Here is a 14,459-nt window from a genome sequence, read left to right as displayed (position 1 = left end):
GACTGCTCAATGGATAAAGATGTGGTATATATACACAAAGGAATACTACTCCGTGATGAAAAAGAATGAGATCTTGTCATTTGCAGCAACATGGATGGAACTAGAGTGTGTTATAGCCAAGTGAAATAAGTCAGAGAAAGACAGATATCATCATAGGTGGAATTTGAGAAACTCGACAGATAAACATAGGGGAAGGGAAGGCACAATGAGATGAAAACTGAGAGGGAGGCAAACCATTAGAGATGCTTAAATATAGGGAACAAGCTGAGGGTTGCTGGAGGGGAGGGGGGCGACGGGCTAGACGGGTGAGGGGTGTGAAGGAGGGCACGCGTTGGGATGAGCCCTGGGTGTCGTGCGTAAGAGATGAATCGCTGGGTCCTACTCCTGAAGCCAAGGCTACACTAGATATCAACCGACTTGAACTTTACAAAAAATGACTTGTAGCTGCCAATATCCATCTTGTTGGTAATGGAACCCCGGCTTTGAAAGGGGCACGTAGCTGAACAGTTAAGAAACTACATCCCTGGGTTCCTGTGCACCGTGGTGACTATGGGACCGGTTTTAGCCCACGGGAGGCCAATACGAGTGTCGTAAGGATTGGGGTAGACCAACTGTTACTGCGGCGCCTGTGGCCCTTGCTTCCTGAGGCTCACGTCTTTGCATGATCCCCTCCCCTGGAGGTGGGTGGGAGCTTTGACCTGCTTCTAGACCGGCAGAATACAGCCAAGGTCAGAGGATGCCCGTGAACGTGTGGTGATCACAGGTACATGTACACACACATATGTACACAGGTGGCCATGTCCTACAAGGACCCTTGCTCGTTTGATGAAGTACGTAGGCCAGTTAAGGAAGCCCATGTGACAAATGGCAGGCGGTTCCTAGGAGCTGAGTGAGGGGCGCTTCCGGCAAACAGCCAGAAAGAAACTGAGGCCCTCAGCCCCCCAGCCCTTCAAAGGACTGGAATTCTGGCAACAAAGCCACCTTAGCTTAGAAGTAGCTCAGAAGCCACCAGCTGGTACCTCCAAGGAGACAGCAGCACTAGCCTATACCTGGATTGAGGGGCCATAAGACTCTGAAGTAGAGAACCCAGCTGAGCCGTTTCTAGACTCCTGACCCACAGTAACTGCGATGTGACGGATGCACAGCGTTTTAAGCTGCTAAATTTGTGGTAGTCTGCTACACGGCAATAAAAAAGTGCATGAGACGTCCAGAAAATGGCCTTAAAGAAAAAGAACGCCTTCTTCTTACCCACCTCGTCCTGCTGGTGACTTGGAATTTGGGTGTTGCCATGGCTGGAGCTGTGGCAGCCCTCTTGGGCCATGAGACCTTGAGATCGAAGCTGTGTGTTAAGGATGGAGCAGAGAAATCAGAACCCTGGGTTTCTGGGGAGACTGCTCTACTGCCCTGCTGCCCCCGGCTGCCTGCCTCTGGGCTCCTTTTACACAAGAGAGAGAGAACTTCCCTCCTATTTAGGCCACTGTCGCTTGGGATTCTCCGGCACTTACAGCAAGATCTAACGCTCACTGATGCAAGAGTACAGGGGGTCATAACCCAAGCTTGGAATTGGCCAACCAGGGCTCGAATCCTGGTCTGCTGTTTCCAAGCGGGTGAGTCCAAATGTTTCTTTACTCCTCTGAGCCTGGGCTCCCCCATCCGCCAAATGGGGGTAAGCCTTGCCTCTAACTCATGGTCCGTTTAAAAGAACACGAGTGAAGACCTTAACACTGCATCTGGCTCAATGTTCATTCTTGCGAGAGAGAGAGAGAGCGGGGGAGGGGCAGAGACAGAGGGAGACACAGAATCCAAAGCAGGGTCCAGGCTCTGAGGTGTCAGCACAGAGTCTGACGCGGGGCTCGAACCCATGAACCATGAGATGTTGACCTGAGCTGAAGTCGGACGCTTAACCGACTGAGCCACCCAGGCGGCCCTACAAGAGACTCACTTTAATTTTTATATTTTTAAAAAATATTTATTTATTTTGGGGAGAGCACCAGTGGGGCAGGGATACAGGAAGGGGGACAGAGGATCTGAAGCGGGCTTTGCACAGACAGTCTGACAGCAGCCAGCCCGATGTGGGGCTTGAACTCACAAACTGCAAGATCATGACCTGAGCCAAAGTCGGGCGTTCAATCAACTGAGCCGCCCAAGTGCCCCCAAGAGACTCACTTTAATTAAAATTTTTTTTAACGTTTATTTATTTTTGAGACAGAGAGAGACAGAGCATGAACGGGGGAGGGTCAGAGAGAGGGAGACACCGAATCGGAAACAGGCTCCAGGCTCTGAGCCGTCAGCACGGAGCCCGACGCGGGGCTCGAACTCACGGACCACGAGATTGTGACCTGAGCCGAAGTCGGCCGCTTAACCGACTGAGCCACCCAGGCGCCCCAAGAGACTCACTTTAGATGTGAGGACACATGAAGGCTGATCATGAAAGGAAGGAAAACAATATTCCATACAGATGGGAACCAAAAGTAAGATGGACCAGCCCCACTAATAACAGACAAAAGAGACTTTAAGTCAAAACTGATGATAGACGGGTGAATTCAGCAGGAAGATGGAACTGGTGTGAATGTTCATGCACCCAACATCAGAGCCCCTAAATATTTAGAGTAAACACTGACCGAATGGAAGGAGAAACAGCCATGCGAAAAGAGTAGGAGATTTCAAAGAAGTCTCCATGCCATGAATAGACACTTCTCTAAAGAAGACATCCGGATGGCCAACAGGCACATGAAAAGATGCTCAACGTCGCTCCTCATCAGGGAAATACAAATCAAAACCACACTCAGATATCACCTCACGCCAGTCAGAGTGGCCAAAATGAACAAATCAGGAGACTGTAGATGCTGGAGAGGATGTGGAGAAACGGGAACCCTCTCGCACTGTTGGTGGGAATGCAACCCGGTGCAGCCGCTCCGGAAAACAGTGTGGAAGTTCCTCAAAAAAGTAAAAATAGACCTACCCTATGACCCAGCAGTAGCACTGCTAGGAATTTACCCAAGGGATACAGGAGTGCTGATGCATAGGGGCCCTTGAACCCCAATGTTTATAGCAGCACTTTCAACGATAACCAAACTATGGAAAGAGCCTAAATGCCCATCAACTGACGAATGGATAAAGAAGATGTGGTTTATATATACAATGGAATACTACTTGGCAATGAGAAAGAATGAAATCTGGCCTTTTGCAGCAACGTGGATGGAACTGGAGAGTGTGATGCTAAGTGAAATGAGTCAGGCAGAAAAAGACAGATACCACATGTTTTCACTCATATGCGGATCCTGAACAGAAACTCAACAGAAGACCAGGAGGGAGGAGAGGGAGAAAAAAAGTTAGAGAGGGAGGGAGCCAAACCATGAGAGACTCTTAAAAACTGAGAATAAACTGAGGGTTGATGGGGGTGGGAGGGAGGGGAGGGTGAGGGATGGGCACCGAGGAAGGCACCTGTTGGGATGAGCCCTGGGTATTGTATGGAAACCAATTTGACAGTAAATTTCATATTGAAAAAAATAATAGTAACAAAATAAAAATAAATAAATAAATATCAAATGGAAAAAATACCAAAAAAAAAAAAAAAAAAACAAAACAAAGAAGTCTCCGTGCAAGGACCAGCATTGGAGCTGAGATCTGAAATACGGAAAAGATTGTCTAAGGTAAAGAAATGAGATGGTACTTATTTTTTGTAAGACCATCGGCTGATTTTTTGTGTGCATTTTTAAAAAGTTTATTTTATTTTATTTTTTTTAAATTTTTTTTTAACATTTATTTATTTTTGAGACAGGGAGAGACAGCATGAACGGGGGAGGGGCAGAGAGAGAGGGAGACACAGAATCTGAAGCAGGCTCCAGTCTCTGAGCTGTCAGCACAGAGCCCGACGCGGGGCTCGAACTCACGGACCGCGAGATCATGACCTGAGCCGAAGTCGGATGCTTAACCGACTGAGCCACTCAGGCTCCCCAAAAGTTTATTTTTTTTTTAAGTTTACTTATTTATTTGGACAGAGACAGAGACGGCGTGAGCAGGGGAGGGGCAGAGAGAGAGAGGGAGAGAGAGAATCGCAAGCAGGCTCCGTGCTGTGAACACAAATCCCGATGCGGAGCTCGAACTCACAGATGGTGAGATCATGACCTCAGCCATAATCAGGAGTCGGACACTTAGCTGACTGCTTCAGATTCTGTGTCTCCCTCTCTCTCTGCCCCTTTCCCGCTCGAGTGCTGTCCCTCTCTCTCTCTCTCAAAAATAAATAAACATCCGAAAAAAAGAAAAAAAGGCTTCAAGGGCGTAAAGCAGGAGGGGATCGATGCTCAGCCTTGCTTTTCTGGTAACTCGCCCCTGCTTCAGAAGGGAGGGGACGATGGAGGCCAAGGGAGAAGAGTGTGAGTAGGGAATAAACATGGTGGGAAAGAGAGGGAGCATGACCTTTAGAGAGATATCCTGCCAAGTTCAAGCGATAGACACTCACAGCGCCAACTCTGTGCGGGGCCCCGTGTTGGGTGCTGTTGGCATAGTCAACTCCAAGAGGTCCTTCCACGGAGAGCCGCTCCTGGAGGAGACAGACCCGTCCAGCCCAGGAGGGTGGTATTACCACACCCCCTCCCGCACGCGTGTGCGTGCACACACACACACACATGCACCTGAGACAAGCCAGGGCGGGGAGGTTTCCCAGTGCCAAGCCATGGGTTGCACTGGAACTTGAACTCAGACACAACGTTCTTCCCTCCGGGCCTCCCTAACCATTTTTGGTCAACGTAAAGTGCCGGCGATGCGAAGGGTTGCCACTGCCTCCTTCAGGAGAGGAAGCCAGAGGAGGAAAAGCTGCATTCTGTAGACGTCCGTTGGGTCCCCACGGTGTGCCAGGCCCCTGGCTCGAGCCGAGAGCTAAGGACTGAAGATGAAGGTCAACATGCCCCTGACCTCCAGGAACTCAGCCTGGGGAGCCTGGGCGAGCCGGGCTCGTTGCCGAGAGCGTGGGCAGCACGGGAGATCAGGAAGCTCACAGAACGCACGAGAAGGCTGGAGGAGCGGAGTCAGGGCGAGGGCAGGAGGCAGGGAGCCCGGGGGACTCAGCACGGACTGAGTCTTCTCTGGGCTTCTCTCAGTTTCCTGTGGCCTCTATCTACTGCAGCCACACAGTCGGTGCCTTAAGGCAACACGCGGTTCGTGTCTTAGGGTTCTGCAGGCCAGAAGTCTAAAATCAAGGTGTCAGCAGAGTCGTGTTTCTTCTGGAGCTTCCAGGGGAAAAATCTGATCCCTGCCTCTTCCGGCTTTCCCCGGGCTGCCCACATTCCTTGGCTCCTGGCCCCACGTCTCACCGCCTTTTCCTTCTCCGTTTCCGCGGTCCCCTCGCCTCCTTCTCGAAAGGATTCTTGTGATTACATCAGCCCGTTTCAAGATCCTTAACTTAATCACGCCTGCAGCGTCCCTGTTACCTTGTAACACGACGTATCGGCAGGTGCCGGGATGAGGAACGGGGACATCTTGGCTGGGGTGTGAATCTGAGGGCGACGAAGGGCCGCCCAGAGCGACACCGGCCCGCTCTGTCTCGCCGCGATCGTGGGCGCCCTGCCAAGGACTGTTGTCCGGGATCGGCTGTGGGCCTTGCACACGCTGCAGAAGCTTCGTTACTACACCCGTTTTACACACAGGAAGCGAGGAAACGGAGGCTCCGAGAGACTGAAACGTCTTGCCCAGGAGCACCCCTGTGGTAGGGGGCCGAGTGCAGAAACCCAGCTCCAAAAGACTTTAAAATCCAGGAAATGATGGAATCCAGTGGTAGGCTGCTTTGTTTTCTTCTTCTCTATTTTGTTTTCCATGGAATTCAAGGTTGGGTGAGTAAAGAAAGGAATCTGATAAACTCGAGCAGGCCTGGAACTTTTCCCAGAGCCCGTGGGGCAGAGAACCAAATTGTACAGACACACCCTCTCGGCCAGAGCGTTCTTTTAAAACAGCCACTCCGGCCGGCTCAGTTCCTGTCTGTACCTCTGGGAAAGGACGGCCCTGCCGTCAGGGTGGAAATAGAGGGCTTCACTCCCCTGCCTTCCCTTGAGCCGAGCATGCAGGAGACGCAGAGCGGAGAGAGGTCAGGCAGCCTGCCCGAGGTCACACAGCAGGGAAGAGGGTGCTCTGTGTGGTACAAAGGAAATCCTGCCAGACCACAGAGCACCCATGACCAGCCCGCTGGAGCGGCTCTTGGAAGAGAAGTCGCTTTGGAATCAAAGGTCATGAGCCAAGGACTACTCCCCAGGGGCTGGAGGGAGACGCCCTCATTCCTCCCCAGACCCAGACGGTGAACGCGTCTCTCCTCTTCTCTGGCCGCCGGTGACCTGAGGTGCCAACTTCACGCACAGACCTGGCAGCTCCGAGGGGCCCAGCAAACTCTGTCCCGGGAGACCTCAGCTCGTGAGCCAAACGAGAGGCTCCGTGACACGTTGCGTTATTGTTTTGTTCCCAGACCAACAGAGAAAAGCTCGGTGGGCAGCGCCAGCTGGCTCATCTGGTACAGGAGAACTGTGAGGCCCGGAAGCTTCCAGATAGAGGCCGCGCGCTGGCTCAAGCAGCCCCGGGCCCCTGCAGGCCTCTCCAGGTAATGTGACTTCAGGCCATCCCAGCCCCTTCTCTGGTTCCAGCTGCCTCGTCTGTGGGACAAGAGGGACGGGAGGGGGTTCAGGGGTTTCCTGCAGGTGACCCTGGCCCAAAGAAGGCTGTTCCTCTGAAGGGGGCAGCCCTGACCGTCCCCACCACCCTGTGTGCCTCAGCATGAAGAAGTTCCTGGCGTCTCCACCCACCACAGGCTCTGATCCAGGAGGGGGGGCAGGGCCAGCCCAGGGGCAGATCGCAGGGCAGGCAGGAAATAGGGGCTCCTCCTGTCCTGCCGGGGACAGAGGTTGTCCCCCGTGGAGACCCCTCTCCTGCCTGCCTGTAGCCTCCCTCCGTGCCCACGGGACCTTGGCCGCACCGACCTCCAAGCAGACAAAGCCTTTCTCCCTTTAGGGACCTCTCCTCTGAGATACAAAGATCCGGAACCCGAGCCCCTGGCCAGGCTCTCAGCCTGGCCAGCGAGACTTCCTGCCTGACCCGAGCTAACTGCTTTCAGGCCTCACTTTCCTCTTCTGTTCCCGGGGGGGCTTGCGGCAGCTGCAGCTAAGACCCCTCTGTTCTCCAGTTGGAGGATCCCCTCACCCACGGGGAGAAGCCACAAGAGAACACTGTCATCCCTGCCGAGTCCCCTGAGGGCCATCTGTCCCTTCTGCTTGGCGTCTCCTGGGGCCCTGTGAAGGGGGGACCAGCTCGTTCTGCTCCTGTCAGAGGAGAGGGCGTCACACTGCCCACGTTCAAAGACTCCCTTGAGGAGTCGGGGAAGCCCAGGGACCCCGTGGCGGGTTAAATGGTGCCGCCCACCCCCAAGAGATCTATCCACCGGGAAGCTGTGAACGTGACCCTGTTCGGCGGTGGGTCTTCGTAGGCGTAATTAAGGATTTCTAGATGAGGGATGGAACCCTAAATCTAATGACGGATGTCCGTAGGAGGAGAGGGAGGTTGGAGAGGCAGAGGGACACAGGGCAGAGGCGTGTGAAGACAGGACTCACGCGGGCGTGATGGGCCTACAAGCCAAGGAATGGCGGGGGTGACCGGAAGGAGCCCACCTGCCAGGGCTCCGCGTCACTCCTGGGGCCTCCACCACTATGACAGAACACACGTGTGGGAGAGCAGCCCCGGGAAAGGAGGACAGACCCCGTATCAGTGATGTTTCCAGAAACAGGCAATCCAATGCCTTGGAGGCTAAAGGAGACCATATGTGACAAACTTCCGTCTCCCTCCCGCCAGCCAGCTTTGCAGGCTCCCCGACTATTCTCACTTCCCCTGCTGCAGCCCTGAGGTCAAAGAGGAGGGGAGTGGGGGGGGGAGGGGGGAAAGACAGGGAGAGAGAGAGAGAGAGAGTGTGTGACCCGGTGTGAGTGTGGTATGCGTCTGTAGTGTGCACGTGGGTGACAGGCGGGATGCGTGGGCGCGTGTGCAGAGCTGAGAAGAAAGGCCTACGGGGGGGGGGGCCCAGGTTTGCCCCCCCCGTGCCTCTCCCGCCTCCCCCTGCCCCATCCACCCACCATCCAGGAGACAAAGCACTCTCCCTTCTCCCTAAAGCCAAGGGCCAGGCCACCGTCACCAATCGGCAGTTGTCTCAAGGGCAGAGACACAGCCCGGATGGGTGCAGGGAACGACGGGCCTGCACGGCCCCACCGCCGGCACCGAGCCTCGCTGGCCCTGCTTCATCTTCGTGGGCACGACGCCGCCTCGTGCACAGCGGTCTGGGGAGGACACCGCCATGCCTCCCAAGGTCTGGACCAGCCCGGCCTGGGGTCTCTTCCAAGGACACCCGTGTCCCTCCGGCCGACATGGCAGCTGTGAACGGAGCAGCTGTGCGGGTGTCCTGGCCGGGCCTGGCCCCCTCCCCCCAGCCCTAGCGCCGGGCCAGGGGCTCAGGGAGGTGCCTGACGACCGCCCCCACCTGGCCCAGGGCCTTGCCACGTAGGAGGAGAGAGAGGCCCGTTGGTTATGTCGTCGAAAACACTGGCGGGAAGTCACATTTCCCTTTTGTGGAGGCAGCTGAGAGGCCTGGCCTGAGCTCCGGGGTCTCCAGGGCTTACGCCCAAGAGACAGGGGCTGGTGACCGGCCTCCCCTACCCTCCAGCTTATGGGGAGCTCGGGAGCTTCCCAAAGAGCTCAGCCCCACCCTCCCCCACACCCGGGGGGCTCCCGGGTGCCTCCAATAAAGCCCCAGCCCCTCCCCACCAGCTCCGGGGCCCTGAGGGTCTGGCCTCCTGCCCCTCTTATCCTCAGGCCACCGGGCTCCCCGACGCTCTCATGTGCTGACCCTCGCTGGACACGCCCGGCGCTTGCCCCCACGCTGCGCTTCTTCACTCTCCGAGTCGTGGCTGAAGTGTTTCCTTCCCGGAGAAACTTCCCTTCAGCCACGCGGTCTGCGTCGGCTCCCCTCTTCCCAACCTCATCATTTCCTGTTCCCTCGTTTTCCCTCACAGTGTGTGTCCTGACCACATGAGCATCTGTATGCGCTCGTTTGTGAGTTCTCCTGTTTATGGTGTCTTGCCCTCGCAGGGCCGTGCGCTCCCCCAGGGCGTGGATTATTCTTTCCTTTCCACCTGCTCAGGCGCAGTGTGTAGTTTCTGGCACGTCGAAGAGGCCTGCGTCAGTCAGGATAAATTCGGTTATGCCGCAGCGACACATATCCCCAGACTGTACGTAAGGACTTAAAGCAACCCTCAGGGGTTCAGGCCGGTAGGACCGCCCACCTTGACTTTCTGCTTTCCATAGCAGAAAGAAGGAACTATGGGGAATCACACACCGGAGTTTAAAGTTTTTACCCAGGAGTGACCTACTTCCCTCCGTTTCATTGACCAAAGCAGCTCACACAGCCCTGAAGAGTCAGAAGGAAACAGAAGCAAAACATTTCGGAAGAGCCCCAAGGTCAACAGCCCAAACGGTCATAGTTGGGCAGGTCTTCTGCATTCATGACCCTGTACACAGAGATTCTGTAGCTCTACCTTCAAGAAATGGTGGAATCCATTTCTGCCTCCTGGAGTCTTGGTTGGCCATGACTCGCTATGACAAACACAATGTGGAGGAGGTGATGCCGCGGCATCTACAACCTAGGCTCAGAGGCCTTGCGCCATCCCACCCGTTCTCTTAGAACCTGGGTCAGCCTTCTGGAAAACGAGACCTGTGGCCCAGTCACACACCAGCAAGCCAACTGGTGGACATAGGAGGGGGGTCTTGTGATATCAGCCAGCCCCCGGCGAATCTGAAAGCCCAGCCAACTTCAGCTGACGCCTGACCAGATGATCACTGCTTGCCCCTGCCCCAGTGGCTTGTGAGAAATAATGAATGCTTGCTGTTCCAAGCCACCAGTTTGGGGGCAGTTTGTTACACAGCAACAGCAGACTGCTATCAACCTTAATGACAATACAGTGTTTTGTTAAATACTCGTTGAATGAAAGACGGAGAGCAGAGCAGATTCTTTCCCTCTCTTGCTTTCTCTACCAAAGCCCAGGCTGGGCTTCCAGGAACTAGGAATCCTGACTTAAAATGTAAAGCCTTGGGGTGCCTGGGTGGCTCTGTCAGTTAAGCATCCGACTTCGGCTCAGGTCACGATCTCACGGTTCGTGAGTTTGAGCCCCGCATCGGGCTCCATGCCGACAGCTTGGAGCCCGGAGCCTGCTTCGGATTCTGTGCCTCCCTCTGTCTCTGCCCCACCCCTGCTTGCGCTCCGTCTCTCAAAAATGAATAAACGTTAAACATTTTGTGTAAATGTAAATCCTCTTGTGAGTTGGTGGAGAGATTTTACGTTCTACCTCTGCAACTCACAAGAGTGGCTCCTTGGGAAACTTCTTTCTCCCTGTGTCTTAGTTTTCCTAGATAGAAAATGAGGGGCTAGATTTGACATGCTCCAATGCCTCTACCAACGTGCAGGCTGGAATTTTCCAAGGTGTTCCCTGCAGGCTGCATCTCCCGGAAAAGAGAGACCACTGAGGGAGAACAAGATTCCGAATTGTGTCTTGGGACAGCTGGATTGAACTGGAAACCATGGTTCCATCCCAGGGAGATGGGACCATGCTGCCCTTGAGTACAGGAAAGATAGACAAGAGACCGGGGTTGGGGGTGGGGGTGGGGTTAATTCCCTGGGCTCCTCAAGGGCTCACAGCCAAAATCAGACACCGCCATCATTTAAGCAAGCCCCTCCAATTAGCCAGAACCAGGGGTGAGCCCTCGGGGTACAGAGATGGTCATCCCAGCCCCCAGGTTTCATGAGCCTTTGGTGCCCTACAGGAGGCAGGGAGGTCTCCACCCGAAATGAGAATTATATTTCAATTCTGCTTCTGAGCCCATCACTGCGCTTTTTATTTCACTCAGTGTATTTTCAGTTCCACAAGTTTCATCGGGTTCTTCTTTTATATCTTCTCGGGTTTTGGTTGGTTGTTTTTTTTTTTTTTTCCCCCTGAGATTTTCTGTTTCTTTGCTGAGGCTTTCTATTTTCTTCATTTGTTTCACGTGTGTTTGTAGTTGCTCGCTGACGTATATTTAAGATTTCAGCCCTAATGTTTCAGCCCCAAGTTTCTTTGCATAATTCTAAAACTTCTGTGTTCATGGTTTTGGAATCTACTGATCACCTTGCAATCGGTTTGAGAGCTTCTTGGTTCTTCCTGGTGCTTGGCATGAGGGACTCTTGGTTGAAGCCGAAAGTGTGAGTTATGTTACCGAGACGCTGGATCTCACGTAGACCATCTGTTTGGCGTGGCTTTTTCTGACACCGCGGCAGTGAGGAAGGACAGAAAGAGGTCGGAGTTTGGGGGTCACTCTCTGGCCTCCAAGGCAGGGACGCCGGGGGGCTCCTTGTTAATTGTCTCTCAGTTAGTCCCATTAAGACCCTACCAGTCAGGGGAAGCGGGTGCCGTTACCGCCCCGGCTGTGAATTTGACACCGAGGAACGGAAACGTTCATTACTCGCTCAACCACACAGCCCAATGTGGAAGGACAACGGCTGGACCCTGCATCAGCACGTCCACCAAAGCATCAGCTCTGACCCATTCTGGTCCACGGCCTCTGCATAGAGGCTGTGATCATGCCTTGGGCATCCCCGTGTCCCGAAGGATGGGGACAGGGCCTGGCCCGCCATAGGTGCTCAGGGCATGTGAAGAGCTAAACCATCACCGGAAGTACCAGCTGAACGTATAAGGACTTGATACTCAGGCAGCACGGGGAAGCCTTGTGGGGGGCCCACCCTCGGAGTCGGTGTACGCTCTGTCCGCCTGGCCCAAAGCAGGCCACTCCACCTCTCTTAGCCTCAGTTTCCCTATCTGAAAGCTGGGGCTAACGAGACCCCAAATTTCAATAAGGTGATAGCTGTAGGAGCATAGCAGCTCCTGGGGTGCCGTCAGCCTCCAGCGTGTCTCTTCCCATTCCTGCCGGTCCGAAGTCCTGTGGAACCTAGAAAGGAAGAACTCATATGGGCCCAAGGGACGATCGCGCACCAGAGAAGCGAGGCTCTGAGAGCTCAGGAGGACATTCGGGGTCAGACCAGAGGAAGACATGGGTGGTGGCCACAGGCCTGAGGGGCAGGCCATCCAGAACAAACAGGAGTGGGGAAAGAGCTTTCTGGAAACAGGCTGTGTGTGGAGGAGCCCTGGCCGGCTCTTACTCGGGGCCTCACTAGAATCCAGCCTCACTCTGAGAGGAACCCAGGACACTGCAGCCTGGGAGGCAGACGCTGCAGGGTGGAAAGGCATTGGACTTCCCTCCTCCTGTGACGAAAGGAGAGACGGGGACGTCTGCCAGCCCCAGACTCCCCGGAGCCAGGTGAGTGCTGGGAGCCTGGTGTCACCGGCAACAGAAGGCCAACCTGCCTGTCTCCTTGGAATTCCTGGGCTCTTTTCAAGAGGCTGGGGCAGCTTCAGTATGAGATCCGGGCCCAGATCAGAAGAAATGACAGCTGTCGGTGGCTTCTGTGGAAGCCCAGGAATGAGGAAGATCGTACACACGGCGGCGAGGGCCTATTCAAAAAGATGTCAAGAAAGCTTGGTTTCCAGTGGCTTCCAACCCTGCAGCAGCCGGGATCACTGCCTCTCCTGTTCCTCTTCGGCTTCTCCCCAGCTCCAGGACCTTCTCCTACTTCTTCCAACCAGATCGGCGCCTTCTGACCTGAAGACCTTCGATTACCATCTCCCCCCCCTGCCTGAAATGCTATCCCCTGACTCTCCAGGGATGAGTCCTTGTCCCCCTTAGATTTTGGCTGAGGTACCTGCCCAGCCGGCTTCATCGAAATCTGCACCACCGCCCTCCGGAATCTTGTCCTTTGGGTCACGATGAATTTTGTGACTGCTTTTCTTTTCTTGTTGTTCTTAGCATCTCAGGTCTGGTTCCAGGTTTCTGGAAAGCAGAGACATTGCACTCTCTGTGCACTCACGTCCCCCCCGGCGTTCAGCACGGTGCCGGGCCCCTAGCAGATGCTCTTAGAAATTTCCTGAACTGGGGCGCCTGGGTGGCGCAGTCGGTTAAGCGTCCGACTTCAGCCAGGTCACGATCTCGCGGTCCGTGAGTTCGAGCCCCGCGTCGGGCTCTGGGCTGACGGCTCGGAGCCTGGAGCCTGTTTCCGATTCTGTGTCTCCCTCTCTCTCTGCCCCTGCCCCGTTCATGCTCTGTCTCTCTCTGTCCCAAAAATAAATAAACATTCAAAAAAAAAAATTAAAAAAAAAAAAAAAGAAATTTCCTGAACAAATGAAGGAATCGTGTACAGAAGATCTGCTTTTCCTAGGAGGGAGGGACTCAAGAGAACTTGCTAGAAGGAGAAATAGAGGAAGCTAAATAGATAAATGCATTTGTGACAACCCTGGACAAAGTTAGGAATTTAATCCAGTTCATAAATTCTTTCTTTTTTATCCCCTAAACTTGTAGCTTTTGACCACCATCACCCATTTTACCCACCCTTCAAGTGAGCCCCAGCCTTCTCCATGGTGGTGAAGACCCCAGTGGACTCCACGACATACTCAGCACCAGCATCACCCCATTTGATGTTGGCGGGATCTCGCTCCTGGAAGATGGTGATGGGCTTTCCATTGTTGACAAGTTTCCCGTTCTCAGCCTTGACTGTGCCATGGAATTTGCCGTGGGTGGAATCAGACTGGGACATGTAGACCATGTCATTAAGGTCGATGAAAGGGTCGTTCATGGCGACAATGTCCACTTTGCCAGAGTTGAAAGCAGCCCTCGTGACCAGGCGCCCAATACAGCCAAATCCGTTGACTCTGACCTTCACCATCGTGTCTCGGGGACGCGGCTGGCACTGCACCAGGAGATGTGGCTGTCTGTCCAACGGGGAAGAGCAGAGAGCCACCTCACCTCAGGCAACCACCAACCTGCTCTCTGTATCTGTGAGTTTTGGGGTCAATTCTAATATTAGCATTCTAACATCTCCATTCTGACTGGAGTGAGGATAACTCATCGTGATTTTGATTTGCATTTCCCTGATGATGAGTGACATTGAGCCTATTTTTCATGTACGTGTTGGCCATCTGTATATCTTCCTTGGAAAAATGCCTATTCAGGTCCCCTACCCATTTTTTAAGGGGATTTTTAAAAGTTTACTTATTTGTTTTCAGGAAGAGAGAGAGAGAGAGAGAGAGCATGCACATGCGGGAGGGGCAGACACAGAACGAGAGAGAGAATCCCAAGCAGGTTCCACGTTCCGCAAGAAGCCTGACAAGGGGCTTGATCTCATGAACCGTGAGATCATGCCCTGAGCTGAAATCAAGAGTCAGACGCTTGACCGACTGAAGCACCCAGGCACCCATTTGGGCTTTTTTTGCTATCGAGTCGCCCATAAATTATTTCTTAATATTTATTAGGAGCCTATTATGTTCCTGCTATGATTAATTCAGCGGCTACAGCTTCTC

The 14,459-nt window shown here is 53.9% G+C and overlaps 1 protein-coding gene across 1 annotated transcript; it reads right to left on the bottom strand.

Annotated features, from left to right (window-relative positions):
- Nucleotides 1-9,275: 9,275 nt before the first annotated feature.
- On the bottom strand, nucleotides 9,276-13,847 carry LOC124507569 (glyceraldehyde-3-phosphate dehydrogenase-like). The gene is made up of 2 exons (XM_047073877.1): nucleotides 13,492-13,847; nucleotides 9,276-9,340 (listed from the first exon to the last, which is right to left on the bottom strand). The coding sequence occupies exons 1-2, from the start codon at nucleotides 13,823-13,825 to the stop codon at nucleotides 9,276-9,278; spliced, it is 399 nt and encodes a 132-aa protein (XP_046929833.1). The 5' UTR covers nucleotides 13,826-13,847.
- Between the last annotated feature and the right edge of the window lie 612 nt (nucleotides 13,848-14,459).

Source organism: Lynx rufus, unplaced genomic scaffold (assembly GCF_022079265.1).
Source record: "Lynx rufus isolate CCGP_SWC_20201006 ecotype Redwood Valley unplaced genomic scaffold, mLynRuf1.p SCAF_12, whole genome shotgun sequence".
NCBI lineage: Eukaryota > Metazoa > Chordata > Mammalia > Carnivora > Felidae > Lynx > Lynx rufus.
Note: the sequence above shows the minus strand (reverse complement) of the source record. Positions and strands in the feature narration are given on the sequence as shown.

Coding starts and splice junctions, on each gene's coding strand:
- LOC124507569 (XM_047073877.1), bottom strand. CDS start 13,825: ATGGTGAAGGTCAGAGTCAACGGATTTGGCTGTATTGGGCGCCTGGTC. Junction 9,341..13,491: donor GGCTGGGGCTCACTTGAAGG/GTGGGTAAAATG, acceptor GATTCCCCATAG/TTCCTTCTTTCTGCTATGGA.